General features: G+C 35.7%; 1 protein-coding gene across 1 annotated transcript in view; it reads right to left on the bottom strand.

Annotated features, from left to right (window-relative positions):
* ADAMTS19 (ADAM metallopeptidase with thrombospondin type 1 motif 19) overlaps positions 1 to 21,892 on the bottom strand; it is a 222,596-nt gene that overhangs the window by 71,759 nt on the left and 128,945 nt on the right. Inside the window, exons 11-15 of the mRNA XM_031448946.2 lie at positions 16,279 to 16,380; positions 10,879 to 11,009; positions 9,808 to 9,980; positions 4,107 to 4,234; positions 77 to 197 (exon numbers count right to left, since the gene is read on the bottom strand). Coding sequence (XP_031304806.2) covers positions 77 to 197; positions 4,107 to 4,234; positions 9,808 to 9,980; positions 10,879 to 11,009; positions 16,279 to 16,380 — 655 coding nt within the window. The remainder of the gene's footprint in view (positions 1 to 76; positions 198 to 4,106; positions 4,235 to 9,807; positions 9,981 to 10,878; positions 11,010 to 16,278; positions 16,381 to 21,892) is intronic.

Raw genomic sequence — 21,892 nt, 5'->3', positions numbered from 1 at the left:
AAGTCAAGTTCAATGTTATCTTTGCCCCCAAAGATTGTTTATGTGATTAACTTTGAAAAAATTAAAAAATAATTACCTGCTCCTCTGGTGTGATTAAAATCTCCCTTAATGATTTTGCACGATTTCCCATTGCCATTGCACACACCACAATGATCTTCCCTTGCAAGAGACCCTAATAAACCATCACAGCCAACTTTCTGCAGCAAGAGAAAGACAGTACACAATAAAGTGAGTTTTTTTCTTTCTTTTTAACCACGATTTAGGATAAATCAAGTCTATGCAAACCAGACATATTTATTTGACAAACTAGTAAAACATCCTCCTGTCTGGTGCAAACTAACACAGCAAGTTCACGTCAAATATTATCATCTGTAAAGTGACTAAATGGTAGTATAGTGGTAAGAGTACTTTTCTTATATTAAGAATTAAATGATATCCTAAACCAATTTGGAAAAATATTATTGAGACAAATGCAATTTACATAAATCCCAAAGGCAATCACATTTCTGTTCAATATAACATGATTAATCTAATTCATTTTACTCAACACAGAAGAGATCTACTTCATCATACGGATGGTTTCCCTTCTCACATGGTTGCAAAGCAAATGCTGAGTATTAAACATTAACGTTGTGAAAACCAAACATAAATGTTTACATTCACAACAGTTCACGAAGAAACTGCTATCCCCATCTTCTTTGGCATCTAGTATACGAATGAGTAAAAACTGCTTCAAGAAAATAGGAACAGTAGGATAATTAATTTTTATATGTTTCCAGAAGAACTTTGTTACTAAGAATCTTATCAGATTGAATCATTGCCTCTTTTCTAGTGAATTAAAAAATTAAATTTTCTAGTCTCTCACTGTTTAGAAAATATGGTATCTTGCAAAGTTGTGCATACTTAAAGGGAAGAATTTAATATGTCAATACCATCAGAAATAAATGGTAGAATTACACCATTACCCCAATTAAGAAGAATCTGCAATAGAGATTGATGATGCATTCATTCATAACAAGGTATATTATTTAAATACATTTTTAAAATATTCAATAAAACAGAAACAAAATCAAGGTCTTTTTCTGAGGTTGGTATTGATGGTGTTGAGGTGGGGGAAGAAGCGGATTATAAAATGCAGCTGCAGGAGGAATATCCTGAGAAAGCTAAAATCGCATTAAATCTGCATAATACAGCAGCCTTTCCTTTTGTCAAGGGAGGGTACATACCAGAGTCAAGAAGCAGACAAAACAATGCATTAGTGCAAAACTCTGATCAGCAAATCAAGGTTGATTCAGGGAGAAGTAAAGAGACTGTCTCTAGATGAAAAAGGTGGCCATCACAGGAAATTCTCAAAATACAACAAAGGTATGGCAGCAGTTTACTAAGCAGGAGCCATGAAAAGACCTGGGAGTGCTGGGGTAAAGAAAAAAAAAAAATCTCTCCATCATGTACAAATGAGGAGAAAACTTAGAGAGGAAGCACAGAGTGGTTCTGAAATGATAAAAGGCACCTCTATTTCTATCCCTAGTATCTAGCTTGTTTCTTGGCAAATACAATAAACCCAATAAATAGTAGTTAAGTGACCGAATGCATTAGTATCTAGTTGTTCCTTAGTTATTTCGAACCTTTGTAACTGGGATAATACAAATTCGTAAATCTAAAATAAAAGCCAGGGGTAGACAAAATGGCAAGGCTCAATAATCATGTGTTTTAAAATAAGAGTCAAAAAATAAGATTTCATACTCTGTAATTGGTAGTCTCAAGTACCCACACTTACCAAAATATGCTCACATAACTCCAAAAACGGAGGATAAATGACTCTGGAAAGACTATGCCATTTAACTGGTGGCAAGTACCTGAAGTACCACGGGTGGGATGGAGATGGGTGGGTAACGTGATAAAACAGAGCAGAGCTTTCTCTATCCTTTTCCAGGACAGGAAAGCCAGGGAGCTAATTGGGTCACCAGGAGAAAGCTGTCTATTTTTAATTGCCCTCCTAGGTCCATTCACAGAGTTTAGAATTCTACATTCAGCTTTGATGCTGTATATTTTGTGATAAAACAACTCTAGCCAAATCCAATACACAGAGGGTAGTCAGAAAGGAAAAAAAAATGATGTTTTTAATTATAGTGAAAGACTGAATGAAGCATTTTAGTGAAAAAGCCAGAATCTTGAAGTATTCCAATGCTGTCAGAAGTCACAATCCATTTCACAGAACTTTAAATAATTATAATCATCTAATTCATGTAATACTTAAGCAGAATTTTTTGTTTTTGTTGCTGTTGTTTTAATTTCTAGCTAAAGACTCAAAAAAAGACCTGGCTTACACAATACTGTTAAGTAAAGAACATACCAATTTATGCTATTGTATTTGGCATATAGAGTTAGGAAGACAATTTCTTTTGAAAAATAAATTCATTTAAGAGATATACTAATCTGAAAGATTCACATAAAATGATGAAATAAAGACAAAAGTTTTAATTGTACAACAGTTTTGAAAACAAAGTATGTATAGGTAAATACTTGCAATGATTTTTTTTTACAGACATGAAAAATTATATTTCAGGTTACTGTCATATTCTGTTAAAGAATAAAGGAAATTCATATGTAATTATAAAACTGTTTCTTATGCCAATTGTACTTCATGATTCTGTGTGTTAAACTTTATAGCATGCTGGCAAAATACAGAATCTAAGAACTGGTAAAGCATTTAAGTTTCATGTTGTTTCCAAGTTTCTCCTCTACTGGACGACAGATTGATCCATCCACAGCTTATAACTGTTTTCAAATTTTGGTGCATGTGTACACGTGTGTGTGTGTGTGTGTGTGTGTGTGTGCACGCGTGCACGGTGAGATGTGCCTTTTGTGGAAAAAAACAAAATTCTCATCAAATTTTTCAAAGAGTGCATCGCACAAAAAGTCTATGACCATTGGCCTGACCATTTCACTTTACACGTTAGTTAATGGTTGCATACATATTTTAAATGATTCTCCCAAGAACACAGTTTCCTAGTGGCGGCCATGGATTCAGTGCGGCTCCGCTCACGTGTCTCATTCATTACTAAAGGATTTACATATTTTTCTCCCATGTCTGGGAAATTTATTGCCTGATAGCTCTTAGCCATCAGCCCATTTCTTTAAAGGCCTAGCCCAAACAAAACTTCCTTTCCCAAGGTCACCTTCCCTTCCTGGGACAGCTTGTATCCAAACACTAGCTGATACTGGGGGTAAAAGGGCTTGGCTTCCTCACTCCAAATGAGGACAACTCTGAAGAGGGTTCCCAGCTTCAATGCTCCCACAAGGTCAGCTGAGGGCTTGCTGTGACGATACCCTGCCCAATTTCCCCCTGGGCCCACTCCTGCCTCCTTCCCCTACTCTACACATATATTGATTATGAAAAACTTGACATTCAACTCCCTGAATATTAATCTTCCAGGGGAAACCCACTCAAGAAAGTGGTAGACCTGTAACTAGCAACTTCTAAACCTTAGCCTTTGATCTTTCCACTACACTATTCATATTCATTTGAACAAGATGTCTACTTTTCTAATGATAAATAAAGAGCACATGAATGATACAATAGATGGAGATTACTTAAAAAAAAAGAATAGAAAGGCAAATGAAATGTTTAAGTATAATAAAAATTGAATATATACTTAAAAATCAGTTGATGCAAGAATGTTGAAAATACTTTAACATTAACTGAGTAGTAGGATTATTGCCTTTATAGGTTTTTGCCACATGGCTTGATCTTGGACACAAGACACGGACAAATGGAGTGCTTGAGTTTTTGGTCTGGAATGTTTTGATATAAAATGCCTAAAGTGTCACAATTTCAGACCTGTAACGTGTACACTGCAGAATAAAATTCTTAAGTTTTTTTAGCTAGTAATGGATATGACAGATTTTCTAGTCCAAACCCTCCATTTTACAGATGAAGAAATGGAGTTTCAAAGTAGATCAGACTTGCTGAAGACAACCACTGAGTCAGGACTACATTCTAATCTTTTGAATCTTAGTGCAGAGCTTCCCACGATACTGCGCAGCTGCTCAGTGTCCCACAATCCTCCCTCAGCACATACGTTCTCCCTTTTGGAACGTCTTACCTGACACCGGCCATTTGCACAGATATCTGATCCCTGATATCCACAAGAAGTTCCATCCATCACTTTTTCTGATAGAAGAACAGGCTGTTCTTTTCCAACAGGAGAGCAAAATAAGGCACATGGTTTTTCTACGCACAGAGTGGATAAAAAGAGATGAGCAAATATTACTCCATAAATATTTTTACCTCAAGCTTTATTTTTCAGAAGAGCTGTAAGTACACAACAGAATCTGAGTTCACTGAATAATGTAATACTAGAGTAGATAATACTAAAGTGTTATTATGGGTAGTAAATGAGATGATGCCTGGGAAAAATAGGTATCCAATGAATATTAATTTCCTTCTTAAGAATGACGTCTTCAAATTATTTAAAAAATGTTTCACTTATTATTTTCTGGCACTAAACCTCAACCACACAGAAATCAAGCATTCTTCCTGAAAAGTATTTTGCATGCTCCCATTTTTTTCCCCATATTTTTTGGCATGAATGCCTTATTTTAAGTACATATCAGAATTCTGCCTATTTAAGATTTACTTTATTCATGAAGCCTTTCTTGACATCTTACTTCTAAATTCCAATACAGTAATTTTCAGTCCTATGCATTCGGCATCTTCTAATTGAAAAATTACTAAAGGGAGAAAGAACAGCTTGTAAGATGAACAATTCTTATAAGATTTTCCTTTACAAGGATGTTTGGAAATGAAACACAGTCCCAGGAGAACAGGCACTGGAATGCACACTTGCTGAGTGCTAGCTAGGACTCAGCCCTTTTTATTGCTTACTCGGAAAGCAGTTCAGTGTAAATGATGTTCAGGGTGAGAACCACTGATCTAGGTAAAGAAGTCCTGAATGGCTGGCAGTCATCTTCAGTACTTCATTTAAGCAATATGGTAAGATGGTTAGAGTTAAAACCCTCGCCTATTAGGCTCAGTCGAAGAGTGGCAAAATTTTTTTGAAAGTGCTGTTTCTATTTCTAAGCATCATGCAGAAGAGCTGCAGTATTTGGTAACACCAGTAGTAGGATTATCCAAATCCGAAACTTCAGAACAATTTCCAGGCTACATTACTACTCTACTGGCTTGACACCAGTCAGGCCCTTTACTGTTTATTAAGCTCATATAAATAGAATGGAAAATAGTTTACAGTCTCTGACACTGATCTTCGCTTATGTCTTCAGTAAAGTTCCACGTATGCTGATGGGATTCTATAAATACCAAATAACAGCCAGAGGCACGGAACAGGGTATCACTTTGCAAAGAGAAGACAGACAGTTAAATGAGCCTTCAGAATTGAACATTTCAAACAGTTTTCACATGTGGCTTCTGAATACTGCTCTGAACAATTTTGGGGAGTTGGAACGTGGCCTTTAATGTGCATGGTTTTGAAATTTTCCTTTAAGATGCCATTATAAGCTGCAATAAAGCATTTCAGTGTGCTCTCACACCTCAAAGTAGGTTATGTTTATTCAGCGACTGCTTACTATGTCATGTCTTTGGACTTAAAAACAGCTGCTATAATTGCAACACTTTAATAGTGGTATATATATATTTATATATAATGTAAAAATATAATATAAAATATATATATATATATATAATAAAAATATAATATAAAAATATAATTCTCTTTCTGGAGTTTTCATTGAAGAGAGGAGCAAACCAGATAAATGAATCAAGTTGAAAGGAGTTAGTCTAGAAAATTCCATTCACATTCCAAGCAAGAATTCAGATAAAAATCTTTCTATTTCTCCTCTTACAACATACTGTCATTTCACTGTACTTACTTCAGCTTTACAGATGACATAAACATTTGATACCAATCTTCCTTCCTGAAGTGTACCCTTGAGATTGTGACATTACAGTGACCCATGTAACATGCCAGTACTTGGCAGGCAGGCTCTGTCTTGATTTAAGAGACCAACTCTTTCCAAGATATGCATTAAATGTGGATTTCAGCCAAATTTCAGCACAGAGTATGCAAAATACCTGAATGTTAAAGCCATGCATCTTTTTTCTCTAAAAATAAATGTTCGCTCTGGCATTGATATCTTATGTTTAATTCTCCTAGCCATAGATTCACGTGTTACATAAGAATAACAGAAATAACCACTGGTATTTTAAAGTATCAGAGACGTGGGATTTTTAAAAGACTTGTGTATTTCAGGTTCTTCCATACTGCTCTAATACATAACAACTATTGCTGTGTGTTTTATTCATCATACAGACTGATGTGTTTGATCCATACGTGTTGCAAAATTATCAAAAAATGTTACCCTGATAATTATGTAAACATCTATTAAGGATCATTCTGACGATAAACAATTTATAAGAGTTTGAAGCTTCCTCAATTGTGATTTCCAAAAGCGTTAATATTTTCGATTGTCCCCGATACAATTCTGACTTTAAAAAAAAAAATCTGGATGAAACCTGTATCCTCTTACTTCATGTATAAGTAAAAAGGTTTCAAATGAATTAAATATTACCAAATCGAACAGCCAGTGAGAAGCAGAGATAGGATTAACCCATGATCAGATGATGATTTTCATGATCTGAATTGTCATACTGATTTTATTTTTACAATGGAAAAATAGTGTTTATATATTCAAATTGATGCAACAAATAATCATCAGAAGCTTAATAACTGCCAGAGGATACACTAGGCAGAGACGATAAAAGGAGCAGAGACCCATCAAAATCTGCTACAACAGGGTGCTTGCGGAGGACCTGGAAGGGGAGCCTATCCAGCATGAGAGCTCAGGGGATTCTTTTTCCCTAGAGAACTTGACATAAACTGAGTCCAAAAAATCAGCAGAAGTTTTCAAGGTAAATAAATGGGGGAAGAGATTAAAGCTTGAAAAAGAAAGGATATTATGCCAAGAAACGTGCATGTTTACAGGCCCAGAAGTAAGAAAACATGATGTATATGAGGGATGAAATAAAATTTGACCTGGCTGCACTGGAGACTACAGAAGGGAGTGACAGAGATGCGGCCAGGGAAGTTACAGGGGGCAGGCCACAAAAATGGTCTCATAAACCAGGTAATAAAGTTTGAGATTGGTCCTGACAGCAATGATATTCATGAAAGGGTATTATCTGGCACAGCAACTGACAGATCTGGCCTTCAAAGAGGCCAGTCTGGCTGAAATGAGGCACAGGGGCTGGAGGAGGGCGAGACTGCACTCAGAGAGACGGCGAGGAAGCTCTTTAAGGAATCCAGGTTAGACGCGGTGCAATCAACAAAGATGCTGGCAAAACAAGACAGGTTTGGACAAACAGGGTTTGCTGAATGATTACAGGTATATGAGACTGAGGCAGAAGGAGTCTGGCTTAGCTTGGTAATGAAGTTGATCATGATGCTATTCTCTGCAAGAGAGCACAGTAAGAGAAGCAGATGGCGGGAGTGAGCGAAGGAAAAGGGTATGTTCAACTTGGACCACGTTGAGCTGGAGATGAATGGGATGCTGAGTTCATGCACCACATGGATCAGCTAAGGAGCTCAAGACAGAGAGATCTGGGCTGGAGATAAATATTCCTGTTCCTTTAGCACTGGGATAATAAATAAAACTAGCAAATACATAAGATTATCCCAAGGAGAATGCTCAGTGAGAAGAGGGGCCAGGAGAGATGACTACAGAAAATTCCTGTAAGACACTACATTTATTCACCTAATATGTATTAAGTGTCTACTCTGCTCAGGTACTGTTTACGGCACTAAGACATAGCAATGCATGAAGTACATGTTCTGCTCTTACAGTTATTATTGGGGGGGCATATAATAAATAAAATATGAAATGTTATGGTAGATGATTATAAGCTCTGTGAAAAAAGAAGCAAGCAGGGAAGGTAAGGCATTGAGTTACTATTTAAGAAAAGACCAGAAGGAGGTGAGAGAATAAATCATACCCATATCTGGGAAAAGTGTTTGACCAGGGAAAACATCTTCCAAGACACTAGGTAGGAATGTACCTGACTTACTCTAGGGAGAGCACGGGAGCCGGTGTGGGCGGAAGGGTGTGATGGGGAAACAGTACAGCTGAAGTCACAGGGTCACAGGGAGCCCGAGGGCAGAGGTCCGTCCAGGCCATTAGTAGAACTTTGGATTTTTAGTGAGCTGGGAAGGTACTGGAGGGTTTTGAGTGGAAGAATAATATGACATGACTGACATTTTAAATGTATCACTCTGGCTATGTTGAGACTGAAGAAGGCCGGAGGACACAGGCATAAGGAGCAGTCAGAAGGCTACTACCACCACCCAGGTAAGAGACAGTGGCTTACACCAGGGTGGCAGCTCTGGAGATACCAGGCAATGATCCGATTCTGGATGTATTTTAAAGATACAGCTAATCTGACCTTACTGATGTTATGAATGTATGGTAAAAGAGAAAGAACAGAAAAAAGTAAGACTCCAAAGTTTTTGGTTTAAGCACCTGGAAATGGAGAATTGACATTTATTAAAAGGATCGTGCAAACGGAAGACTGTGTTATTATTTTCTCTCGGTTGAGGGAACAGTACGGTTGGAGGCCACGTGGAGGCAGAAGCATGACATGTCTGAGGCTATAAAACAAGGGCAGTATCTGCAGTGCAGGGTGAATGGGGGTGAGGTTTTAGAGGAGGCAGGAGACAGCAGAAGGCATCAGACTAAGCAGGGTCCTGGTGAGCATGTCACGCCGTGCGATTTGGTCTCTACCTGAAGAACTATGGGAAACCTTTGAAATGTTTTACGGGAGGAGACTGATATGATCCAACTTCTGTTTTATACAAAGATCCCCAGGCTGCTCTACAAAGGGTGGACTGAGGCAGGGAAAGAGAGGAAGCAGAAAGACTCCGGTGGAGCCAATACGGTAGCCTGAGCAAGAGACTCTGAAACTGGAGGTTAGAAGAGTGAGAGTGGAGACAGATTCAGGAAGTAAAATAGATGAGCACGGTGATAGATTAGATTTGTGAGGGAGAAAGATGGAAATCTAGGAATGACATACATCTCTGGCTCATCTCATGGAAAAGCTGACATAATCTTCGCTGAGATAGGAGACACCAAAGATGATCAGAATGGACATGGACTGGAAGGACTATGACCATGAGTGTAGGCTGAAATTTGCAAATATCCAAGTAGAAATACCAAGTAGGAAGTTGTTCACACGTGTTTGAAGTTCAAATATCCCATGGTCTGGATATACCTCACTTTGCTAACCACTCAGCTACTCAGAACCTTTCTGGTTGTTTCCAGGGTTCAGCTACTGAAAACAAAGCTGCTCTGAACATTTCTGTACAGCATTTTTTGTGGTTGTAAGTTTTCATTTCTCAGGGATAAATACCCAAGGCTGTGTTTTCTAAATTGTATGATAAGGATGTGCTTAGTTATTTAAGAAACTGACAAGCTATTTTTCAGAGGGGCTGCAACATTTTACATCCCAGCCAGCAATGCAAGAGAGATCTAGGTTCCCTGCACCCTCCCCAGCATTATGTACTGTCTCTCTTTTTTATTTTAGTTGATTTAACTAGTGTATAATAACACCTCCGTATCTTAAAAATAAACACTTTTAGTCAGCGCTTGTGGTTGTTATATGTCAGTAAAGGCAGAAAAAACCAGAGCTCTTAAATAACTAAAATATAACCTACAAAGTAACATTTACCACTACTGTAAAGCATTTTGCAAACCTACAAGTCTACGTCATTAAGAAGGTGGAGATCTGGTTGGTCATACCTTCATCCAGGACAGCTTGCCACTGAAGCACCTGCTTTGGGTACGAAGTTCTAACACTATAGGCCTGACATTGCCAGTCTCTGAATCCAGGCAAACCTGCAGGACAAGGTGGATTCTCACATATTCTGTATTGTTTTCTGGGACCATTACAATCCCTTGCTTCAGAACCTAGCCTAGAAAAGATAGTACAAACAATCAATTTTATCTTTTTTTTAATGTTAACTATTCATTTTCCAAAAAAATTAAAAGGCATTATATAAATAAGGTATAATTCTTTATATTAAATCTACTTTTGAAAATGTGGACATACTAAATGACTGGTAATAGGAGGAAACCTGTATGTTTATTTAAAAAATACACTTTTCCTATCCTCGACCCATTTAATCTCCAAAAGACATGAGGAATCAAAGTCTATTTGTCATGAAAATGATACAGAAGGGTAAAGGGCAGAGGCTGCGGGCAGAATAGAAAGCCTGCACTTTCCACGAAGGAGTGTGGGTCTAAGAATCATGAAGGAGATGCTTCTAAGGTTTTCACGTACATTCTTTAAACTTGCTTGTTAAGGAACTGGGCCACTGAGCCCACACCAAACTCAGAGCATAAAGCTGGCGTGATCTTCTCACACGTTTCCTAGGATCACTCCGGAGTGATGGGACTGAGCAAGCTGATCATGGGACGCTCCTGATCTGTCCACGGGCTCAGCAAGGTTTCATCCATCCTGTTCCCTCTCCCTCTTTCTGAAGTCCCATCAGCTCCCTGCTCCTCTCACAGTTCCTTTAAATGCTGACTTTTTCTAGTACCTTCTTCTCTAGACACAACGTTTTATTTGATTTGCACTCAACAAACCAACCTGTGTAGCATTTAATTATCTGTTCTTAGAAGGGTTGGTCTTAATTTCTTCGTAAAAGGGAGTTTTCATATAAAATAACTCGCGGGACTTTTCTGTTTGCCAATGTGGAGGAGGGTTGGAGAAGTTTCTTTGGTTCCCAACATGGTTATCAGTAAAACCTTTTAATTTCACAATTAAAGGGAATAGAATGCCCTCCCCCAATTCAGGAACTTTGCGTTTACCCAGGACATTTGCGCTCTCGACTGCTGATCCCAGAACTGCAGGTTCGGCTACAGGGACTCCACGCGCTCCACTCTCCGGCCACGAGTCCAGGTGCTGGGGTCCTGCTGGTACACTCTCCAGCCTTACACCACTATTCCAAAAGTTATGTCTTAGGTGAACAAATCAGGGCACAACGGAAAATCATTCACTGGCCTACAGAGTCAGCGGAATTGCGATTACATCAGGTCTGCTACAGCCCCAAACGGGTAGAATTGAAAAAGATCAAAAATAAGTTGGCACTTGCTTATTGTCATAGTAATACACGGCTCCAGTCCCCCCAGTTCTCACATCAGATCACACAGTCTTGTCGTAAAAACAGTGCACAGATACACGGACTAAGCCCTGAGGATTCAGTCCTTGTGATGGAGGTGGGGTGGAGAGGGAGTTTGGAGTGGCACGGCCAGGGAAGAAAAACTAACACATTCTAAGAAACATAACCATTTCAAAGAGAGGAACAAAGAAAGCATAGGGTCCTAGAGAAGAAGAGTTGGTAAGACATAAATCTTCTATAACTACAGTGAAAGATATTTTAGCAAACCTAGCAATTTTGATTTGAAATGTCAGTGACTCAGTTACAAGGTACTCTCTTTCCTATGACTCAGTTTTAGCACTTTCCTTTATATTGTGTTTTTCTTTTTTTTCTGAGAGTTTCCATCACATTCAAGCATTAATATTAGAGCAAATTTTCTTTTGAAAGCTATTTATTTGAAAGACTTGAGCAATTAGACTCTTTGAAATTCTGTCATTTTATTCCAATTATCCTGTAACTTATTTGGGATCTATCAACTGAGAAAGCCATGAAAGAAGAGAAAGGAGCGTGCCCATTCTCTTTTTTATATTTATTTTAACATTTACGTTACACAAAAGCAGCCAAAGAGGCTGTTTTGTGGTCTCCAAGGAATGGTGGCCAGGACTTGGTGGACAGAATATTATAATTTCTTCTGATTCCTGGAAAATCAGGTAATCATGGTCATAGCAGACATATTAAAGGTAAGAATTAATTGAACAGAATCATGTTGGAAATAGTAGATAAAGTTTAGAAAAAGTCAGATTAATGATTGCTTAATGACAAGGGCTGGGCAATCTGATCCTGCCAGTACTAGACAATTTTCTGCACTAATGGCAACATGATTTATGAGGGGTTTTGAAAGCATTACAGAAACTCTCTGATCCTTAGTTTTCCCATTTCAAAATGTGAATGACAATCATGTTTACCTAGTAGACTTTGCAGAGGTTGAATGAAACACTAGGCACAAAGTACAGCCCACACCGAGGACCTAATAAAGGTTAACTACAATAAAAATACTAATAACAACAAGTTATATTTATCATCATATTATTTTAATTAATAAGTTTCCAGAAATCTCACCAAAAGTCTACTTATTCTGATCTCAATTGATCTCTTTCTTTAAAACTTATTTTGATAATGCTTTTAAATGCTGTTTTTAGAAGAGAGGATTTAAAAAACTCTGCCACATAGTTTTGTTTGAGCCCAGTTAATGCTTCTCTTTGCAACAGAATAATGAGTTCCTGCAGATTTTCTCTGATAATGTCACATTTTCAATTCAATTAGATTCAAGAAGTTTTAAATCCGGCCTCGGGAAGGAAAAAACAACAAAACCTCAACAACTCAGAGTGTGTTGACATGTTAAGACTGTTGTTTAATAAGTTGAGATTTTGTATGAAGATTCAGTCTGAAAATTGCAAAAGATGGGAAAGAATAGATCTCGTGAAAACTTTTAAACAACCTACTGGTTTTAAGGTTTTAACGATGTTATGCCATTCATGGAAAAAAAAAAATCCAACGTGAAAGCTGTCAAACTTCAATCGGTCAAGTTGTTCTGGCCTATTTGAAGTGTATATATTTTCCCCCGAGTGCATATCACAGCTTCTTGCCCATTTAGCAGCAAGCTGGCACTGCAAGGCTGGGCTAGAGTTCATAGCGGACTAAAAATACTCTGGAAAAGACCCAGATCTAGACTTGCACGTCATTTAAACTAGACACGTCTGGCCCATGAAGAGAAATGGAGATAGATATTCAAGCCAAATCTGCATACATAAATCAGTGACACTTAAAGAAAGCATAGGATAATAGTTAAAGTTATCACCTTGCAGACAACCTGGTCTCTGGGTGAAACTATGGAGAGCCTGCTTTGTGTCTTCTAGGTGGTGCTGCGTTTCAACATTGAGAAAAGTTTTAAACATTTTGTTCAAATTATTATACAATCTCTTCTACTGGTTTTGTATATAAAGTGATCCTAATGATGCTTATCATGAATTTTCTAGCAGCATGTTTGTTTTATTTGTATTTTTTAGCCTCAAAAATATATTACACATGGTTTAAAAAACAAAACTTGTAATATCTACTAATTCAGTCTGATTTATGAAAATGCTAAGGAAATATAAAATATAGGCTCTCTCTTGGACAGTACCTGACCTAAAAAAAGTTTGACTATATTCCTATTCTCTCTCATTTCTACATGAACATGCCTAGGACACTGATGAAAACACCCGACTGGAAGAGGTCCATGAAGATGTCAAAGGAAACATTATTCTCTAATCAAATCTTCTTGTACACACATTGTTAGATGAAAGAAGAGGAAAGAAGGCAATAAACTCACTCCACATGAGAATTTGTGACTGTAAGAATATTACCATCTTCATTTAGTCAATAAAGAAAGATGATGGTAACTTCATCATTTAGGAACATGGGAAGGTAAATAACTAAAATACATAGCATCCTTTAAAACTAAAGTTGTAATAAATTGGTATTTAACTTTCCTTCCCCATCCTCCAGTTAACAGCAAATATTTTAAATCAGAAACATACATTTCTGGGTTTTAACCAAATCATTTATCAACTCTTTGACCTCTGTTAATGTAAATGTAAGCAAAGATGATAGTATTATAAAGAGAAAAGGAGAAGAAAGAAAACAGGCTGGTTTTAATTTGGAAAACACTGTATATAAATAGTAGATAAATCCTTAGCTTCACAATCATTCTGAATCATAAAATTCTGGTAGGCATCTTCTCAGACTCAATTCTATACTCTTAGATGAACTAGTTACAGAGCTACATTAACACCACTAGAATGGAACACATTATATAATTTAGCTTTGTTCCTTGGTTTGCAATGTACTGAGCTAGCAGTGTTCAGGGGCGGGGGTTGCAAGCATCCAAATATTTTAGCACTACAGCCCTCAACTACGGAGTGTTGGAAGCTGTTTTCACGATGATTCCTACAACAGCTGGAACAGATGGCTAGTTGAAGAAGCCCACATGGCCTGAGGAACTGAGAAGTTCATTAGTTAATCAATACACAGAGCATTGCAGAATCCCCAAGAGCACATACCATTAGCACAGTTACAGGGAAATAAAACATTTACTTTTAATAAGTAATTACAGATTTGGTTGCTGAAAGAATAAGTTTATTTTAGAGAGCTCAAGAATGCAATTTATTCTCATAAATATCAGAAGAAAAAAATAAAAATATTTAGAACACCAGATTATAAAAATAAGGAGATTTTCATTTTGTTAACAAAGAACTAAGTAAGACAAATGGGTTGTGTGATGTTTGAAGACGTGTGGCTGACTATTAGGTTATCTCTGTTTATTACTGGCTTTTGTGTTTCAGGGATGATGGAAATTATTGCTGGTGCAGAGTTTTATAACCCAAGCAATAAATTACTCAGCATAATACCATGAGGCTTGCCCAATATACACACATTGTTATACTTTTGTGTATAATATAAAAAACAAAACAAACCCAAATTCTGACTTTCCATTTAAGCTCACAGAAAACATTTGGCAGTCTGTAAACAACTGACTAATATTTCACAGAAGTTCTCTTGCAAGGAACCATTTTCTTAATGACTATATCTAGTGGTAACACATTTCTAATCTTTTTTTTTTATAATTTTGGACTTAATTTGTGCATTTTTCTTTTTCTAATGAAAGAAATCACAGAAGTAATAAATGACTACATGCATAAGCCAAGCAATCCAGAAATGTCTGGAGAAAAGTTATATTCACCCTCACTTCCCATTGCTCTGTTCTCACCCATCAATTCTGCTTCCCTCCCAAGAGTAACTACTAATTACAGCCTGCAGTTTATATTTTCAAACCATTTTCTATGAGTTTAAAAAAATATATATACTCTGTGTGTATATATTCACACCTGTATATAAATTAATTTTTCTTAAATCTCAAATGGTATTGTAAAGTATCAACTTTTCTGACATACCTAACCACCGTATCTTGTACATCTTCTCATGTTAATACATACATATCTATCACATTCTGTTAATAGCTACACCGTAACCGTTCCTCTTCTGATGAATATTTCTGTTGCTTCTCACTTCTCACCTCAGCAAGTTGCACCCTTACATAAGCATTTGTGTGTGTGTGTGTGTGTTTATCTTTGTGCACATATGTAAATATTTACTTAGGACACAATTCTAGAGGCGGAATTGCTAGATTTCCATTCTGTCCACTTTTCAAATGGATGTGTTTTTAAACTAGTCCTCTACACAATTAAATTTTTTTTGCTAAGTAATTCACCCCAATTCATCTTTATGTTGCTGATACTTTTCAAACATAACAAACACTCAAGATCTTCAGAGACAAGTTTTCTTATCTTACATCCAATGAGTAAAGTGATAACTGTCCCACTTTTCCTTCATAGAATAAAAATTTAAAAATTATGTAAACAATTAAACTGGTATCTGTGATTAAATTAACCATAGCTGTAGTTTATATGGGCTCTACCTCCTTCATATTCTTCAAAAGAAAATTAATTTTCAACAGTAATTATTTTGATCCTAATACATTTCTATAGCCTTATAAAACACAGTAAACAACTTAGACAGCCAAATGTTTACTAATCCCCAAAATATCAATTAGAACATTTTATTTCTGATGCTTGAAATGACAAGGAAAAATTATACTCAGTGGCTCTTTCAAGACAATATCTTGTACTTGAAAGGATTCATCACCTCCAAGAAGCTTTAATATTTATGATTTAGTTGTGATTATTTTACTTATGTTTAATGTTAATAGTAAAAATATTTCATTTTTCTTAAAGTTATACATATATCTGACTCCATATTCTCATAATCAACAATAAAGATTACTTCACTGATATTAACAACCATGGATTTGAAAAAATATAAGTGTTAAAATTAAAAATAGATGAAATGCTGACATTTTTATATATACTGAGTATTCCATTAGTATTAGGACAGATACATATGTAACTGGCAGAAGAAAATGTCCCACCAGTTACAGTGGTTGGAGAAAATTCAAAGTTTCTTAAATTTCCTTTAATATTCTTATTAACTTCACGGAATACAAATGACTTACCTTACCAGCGTCACAATCAGTTCCATCCATTGGTGGATCGAGTTTGGTTCTGCATTCTTTCTCACCGTCTACCTTGCACCACAACCCTGTGCAAATAACATGCTGAAAACAAGGGCATAATAACTAATAAGGGGAAGGTATCACATTTTTGAGGTTAAACCAGTAATTTTTGAGAAAGCTACTTTTAATAGAACATCAGAAATTATATGAAGAAAAATAAACTTTAGGTACTTTTAATATTAAACTTATAATTGAAATAGTATATGGTTTATTTATAGTGATAAGAAAACTGATGCCTAAAAACAGAAAACTGACAAATTTAAATATTTCAGAATTTATTTAAATGAAACAAATGCCATTACGTAAGATTAAGTAGCTACCACGGAAGCTAAAAATCATTATTTATACCATTACATGAACCAGACTGGAAGAATTAATGTGTTTATGGTATGAATTCAGTGCCTCCTGTCTTAAAGTCTGTCCTCACTTACGCTCTGCTTTATGCCAACATGCCATGGTTAGTATTTCATTACCTCATCATATAGCCTTGGCCCCAGACATAATACAGTGACTCGATGGGTATATTTCTGTAAATTGTTCTATCTCACTATGAATGCATACTAGATCTGAAGGACACAACTAACTTTTTCTACGGAAAAGTTGAGGAAGTAAAAGGAAAAAAAAAAACTGGGCTAAAACAGCAGAGACATAGTAACACTGAAAGAAGAGAACTCTACAGTTGTGGACACCCAGAGACATAGATAAAGAGGCACTTTCTTAAGGACTTTCTATTTCTATAAGATGGTTGAAGGTTTTTAGATACAAGCATGTTATGAAACCCATGTGGCATATTTAAAGGTGATTAGAGTAGTCGATAGTGAAGATGACCGTGTGCCTACCTACCCAGATATTTGGAAAAGAGGATGGAAGACAACAGGTCAATAAAGACAGAACAAGTGAGCAGTAATGTGAAGGACATTTGTGAAAGGGCGAGAGGACCAGCTTAAAGCAGGGAGGCATATAATGGAAAGGAGTAGTGACCAAGACTTAAAGACTAAAATCAGATCTTGAATGCCAGGAAAGACGAGGGGCTCCATATTTGGAGGGAAAAAGAAGCCACTCAGCAGTTGACCAACAGGTTGATAGGATAAAAGGACTATTTTAGGAGGTTTAATTTGGCAGTGGTGTTCAAAACAGACTAAAAATCATGGCAGATTTAACATTAACATATGATCCAAATCTATTAAATATTTTGGAAAAGATATATTTAAACTAGGGTCTCAAACAAGTCTGTTATAACTCTAACAATGAATTTGTTATAACTCCCAAAATACTATTTTCCTATTTTTTATTAAAAAATTTAGATTTCTAAAATATTTGTAAGCTCTTAAAAATTCAATAGTCTATGGCAAAGGTGTGATATGTTTTACTGACATTATTTTATATACTGTGATACTTTTTCTGCAACAAAATATTTTATACAAATGTATCTCATTATATTTAGAATATGACTTAGTTTAATTTATATGCACATATCATTTACCAAAATTCATCCAGGAACTAATTTCAAAAAACATCTAAATCAAACAGCTTCTCTGCAATATTTAAAACTCTTTCAAATAAACAGAGAGGTTAATTGCTTGTCTTGTACTTTTGTGGATACAATTATTAATTAACAGATCTCTAACCTGAGAATTTTAGCTCCTCAAAGTCGTTTTTCCCACCAAGATCTTTTTGTTTAAGGATATTTTATAATCATGGGGTAAAATGCTGAATTTTCCACCAGTGAAAAATTTTGCTTTATTTATATTCAATAAGGCTTAGCTGTGTTAGAACATGAATTACTTTAGCCAAGTTCATTAGTTAACCAATGAATGCTGAACTAAAAAGCAAATCTTCTGTACTGTAGTTTAAAAATAACACTGGCTTGCTGAACGCTGTTGGTGGTCTAAATTCTGACTTTCCACCATTGTCCGCTATTCAAAACAGCAGGTACGCTAATTGATTCCCACTTGAGGCACTGAGAGCATAAAAGCAAACTTGGCAGCTTTTCAAGATAAGCACAGCCATGCAGAATAAATCTCTCATACAGGAGATCTCTTTACCCTTTGTGTTCTGCAGGTCTAGGGATCTCATGGCAAGTAAATTTTAGCCTCATTCTTAAAGATAACTCAGACTCAGGGTTTCAAACTGTCAAAAGTAAAGCAATCAAATATTGATGAAATGGCATGGACTGTTTTTCCCTTGAGGAAGCGGAACATCTCAGATGTGTGATATTAGAACTATGTGGTATCAAGCTCTTTCTTAAGATAATGAGGAGGAGGGTTGGGTATCTCCTTAGAACAACATAAACACTCTCTGTTATACAGTCCAGAGTCGAATATTCCTTTCAACTTAATTGCTGAAATGACTTAATATGTTAATTAAGAAAAGAACTTTAAAACCTAAAATGCTGTGTACAGGAAACAAGGACAGAAATGTACAACTTGGCATCTTCTAGGTAACTAATAAAAATAACATTCCTTTTTTATACCTCTATAATAAGAAACAATCATTGAAAGTATATAAGAATTTAGATGTTTATCTCAATGTTTAGATGTTTAAAAGTAGACTTTTAAAAAGTTACACGAAAGTACTGTATATTTTAAATGGAATAATTTAAATGGAATATTGACTGTCCATGCGTAGATATCATAAAATCTATCTTCAAAGACAACCTGTACCCATGTTTTTCTTTGTAGCAAATAGTTCCATTAAGATTTTTCTGATTTTTATGGTAAAATAAAAAATCTTAAGTGCATATGCATGGAAGCAACATTTAAATTTTGGACATACAACTCCTTGTTTGTCCATAAATCATCTTTCAAAATACAATGTCAGTATTGTAACAGTTGACTGCAAATGTTAATTCGGTATGGGATAATATTTTCAAAACCAAACTTTTCTATCACAAAACACCTTCGTATTATTAAGGGTAGAAGGGAAGAACAAAGTAAGAGGGAAAAAAAGAGTTATTAAAAAATAGAAGACAAAGACTCAAAAGAAATAATAAAAAGCTGAAAATCAGTCCTTTGTAAATACTAATAAAACTGAAAATTAATCAAGAAAAAGAGAAGGCAAAAATAAACACTATTAGAAATAAAAAAATGAAGGCTTAAGTACAGATAATGTAAAGTTTGAACAGAAACAGGAAGACATTTTGAACAACTTTATGCCAAAAACTTTACAATGTATATGAAATGGAAAAACATTTTTAAAAATTTACTATAAATGTACTAAGAGGAACTCAAGAAGAAAGAAAAAAGCTGAACTATTTTGTAACCATGTAAGATTTCTCTAGAGAGAAATTCTCTAGAGAAAAGAAAGAGGGAATATTACATTTTATGACACCCAAACCAGACAGGAGTTTTAAAAGAAAATGAAAGTAGTAATCTAGTTCATTTATTAACTTAGATTTAAATATGCTACACGAGTTTTAACAGACTGGATCCAGCAATGCATGAAAAAAATATAGTGTACATTTTGATCACATTGGGTTTTCCCTGGAATACAAGGTTACTATAATATTAGAGATTTGATTAAGTAGTCAAGCAATCAATAACTTCAAAATGTATGATTTTTATATCTCTGGATACAAAGCACATGTTATAATTCAACATCCATTCATTAAAAAAAAATCTTAGCCAACTAGCCATTGAAGAAAACGTCTTTAAAATTAATGGACATCTGAACATCTATGAAAACCTCATAAAAAACATGAAAGTTTAAAGTTTTCTTTTAAGATTAGGAAAACAGCAAAGATAGCATCTTGGCACAAACATGAAAAAGTGAATATATTATGTATTCAGAGTGGCAAGGGGAATAAAAAAACTGTCAATCTAGATTCCTGAACTCAGCTGAAGTTTTATTCAAGACTGAACGTTAAATAAAGAATCTTTCAAGGAAACAAAAACTGACTGTTCATCACCAACAGATCTTCCCAAAAGTAACTTCTAAATGCTGTACTTCAAGAAAAATATGATCTTATAGGAAAGGGCTGAAAAGCACTGGTGGGCAAAAAGACCGATGAAAATGAGGATAAATCTAAATTAACACTGACTACATAAAACAATAATAATTGGATTTCAGCTATTATTATAAATCTTTTTAATAGGAAGAAATACTAGAAATCTAGTGTATCTATATCTCAGAAACTTTATCCCTTAGCAGAGAGGATTTGACCACTGACAGTTAAATAAATCTGATGTCTCCGCTATCACCTCCCTCTCTCTACATTTTTCAAGACTGCTAGTGGCAGATGTTGAGTGATAGACATGAGAAAAAAACACAGTCTATGCATAGCCAACAAATGAATGAGCAAGTTACAAAGGATCCCTCAATAGGACACATCTGTGAGTGTTAAAGAAAATCAAGGAGTAAGAAGAAATTTAGAGAAAGGAGAACTGTCAATACCTTGTTAATGAAACCCCAGAGGAAAAAATAAAAAGTGGGAAGTGACTATTTGAAATATTTGAAAGAAACATGATCCAGAATTTCCTAGTATGAAAGAGAGATATAAGATGAAAAAGATTCCCCTTCTAGAATGGTAGAATAAGTTCCCAGAAGACCAACCCTCCTGTAGATAACAACCATAAATGCTGGAGAGAATGCAAAAAAAAAAAAAAAAAGAAAAAGAAAAAATTTCCTGGTGGTTCTGGAAAGTGAACAAAGGCAGGTAAATTGTTTAGGAGAATTGAAGGGATTGGCAAAGGTTGAGTTTACCATCTTTGTGGCTTCTACTTGATACTGGATTGTGGTCATGGCATGATGATGGGTAGCTAAAGCAACACATGTCCTCTTTTTAGACTCATGAAGAAAGAAAATGGTGAAGTCAAAGCTACCAACACCTGAAAGGACAATCCTAAAAGGAAGAGAGTCAGAGATGCCTAAGTTTCTAGCTGGCACCTGTACCATACATACATGGGGACACATTCCAAACAACCCAGAGAAGGGAAGTGTGAGCTGATAAAAGAAATAAGCCACTTCCAAAGCAGATAAGACAGTTGCCATTTGAATCTAAGAAACTTAACTGTTTGTGAAAACAAAAGCCAAAACACTCTCTGGAGGAATATAACACAATCCAGAGTATCTGCAGCAACAGTGGTCAGCAAACGCTTTCTGTAAAGTGCCAAATAGTATATATTTTAGGCTTACAGGCTATGTGGTCTCTGTTGTAACTATTTATCAATGACATTGTAGTCTGAAGGTGGCCAAAGAGAACATGTGAACAAACAGGGGTGACTGTTCTAGTAAAACTCGATTTACAAAAACAGGCAGCCAGTCCCTACACCATAGTTTGTAAGAAATTAATATATTAATATATAATGTGTTTATGTATTAATACTTCAGAATAAAAACGTATGTGTATACAAATAATCATTCACAAAGTTCTGACTATCCTTACTCATAATTGCTAACATCCCAGATGCCTGCTAAGAGGTGAACTGATAAACAATATAGTTTATGTACTAGTAGAATACAATATAGCAAGTCACTGATACTCATAAAAACATATAAATATGTCTGACTTCTGAATGCAGAGGAAAATTTGGTTTCTCCAGTGTAAGGTCGGAAA

The sequence above is a fragment of the Camelus dromedarius genome, chromosome 3, assembly GCF_036321535.1.
Source record: "Camelus dromedarius isolate mCamDro1 chromosome 3, mCamDro1.pat, whole genome shotgun sequence".
NCBI lineage: Eukaryota > Metazoa > Chordata > Mammalia > Artiodactyla > Camelidae > Camelus > Camelus dromedarius.
Note: the sequence above shows the minus strand (reverse complement) of the source record. Positions and strands in the feature narration are given on the sequence as shown.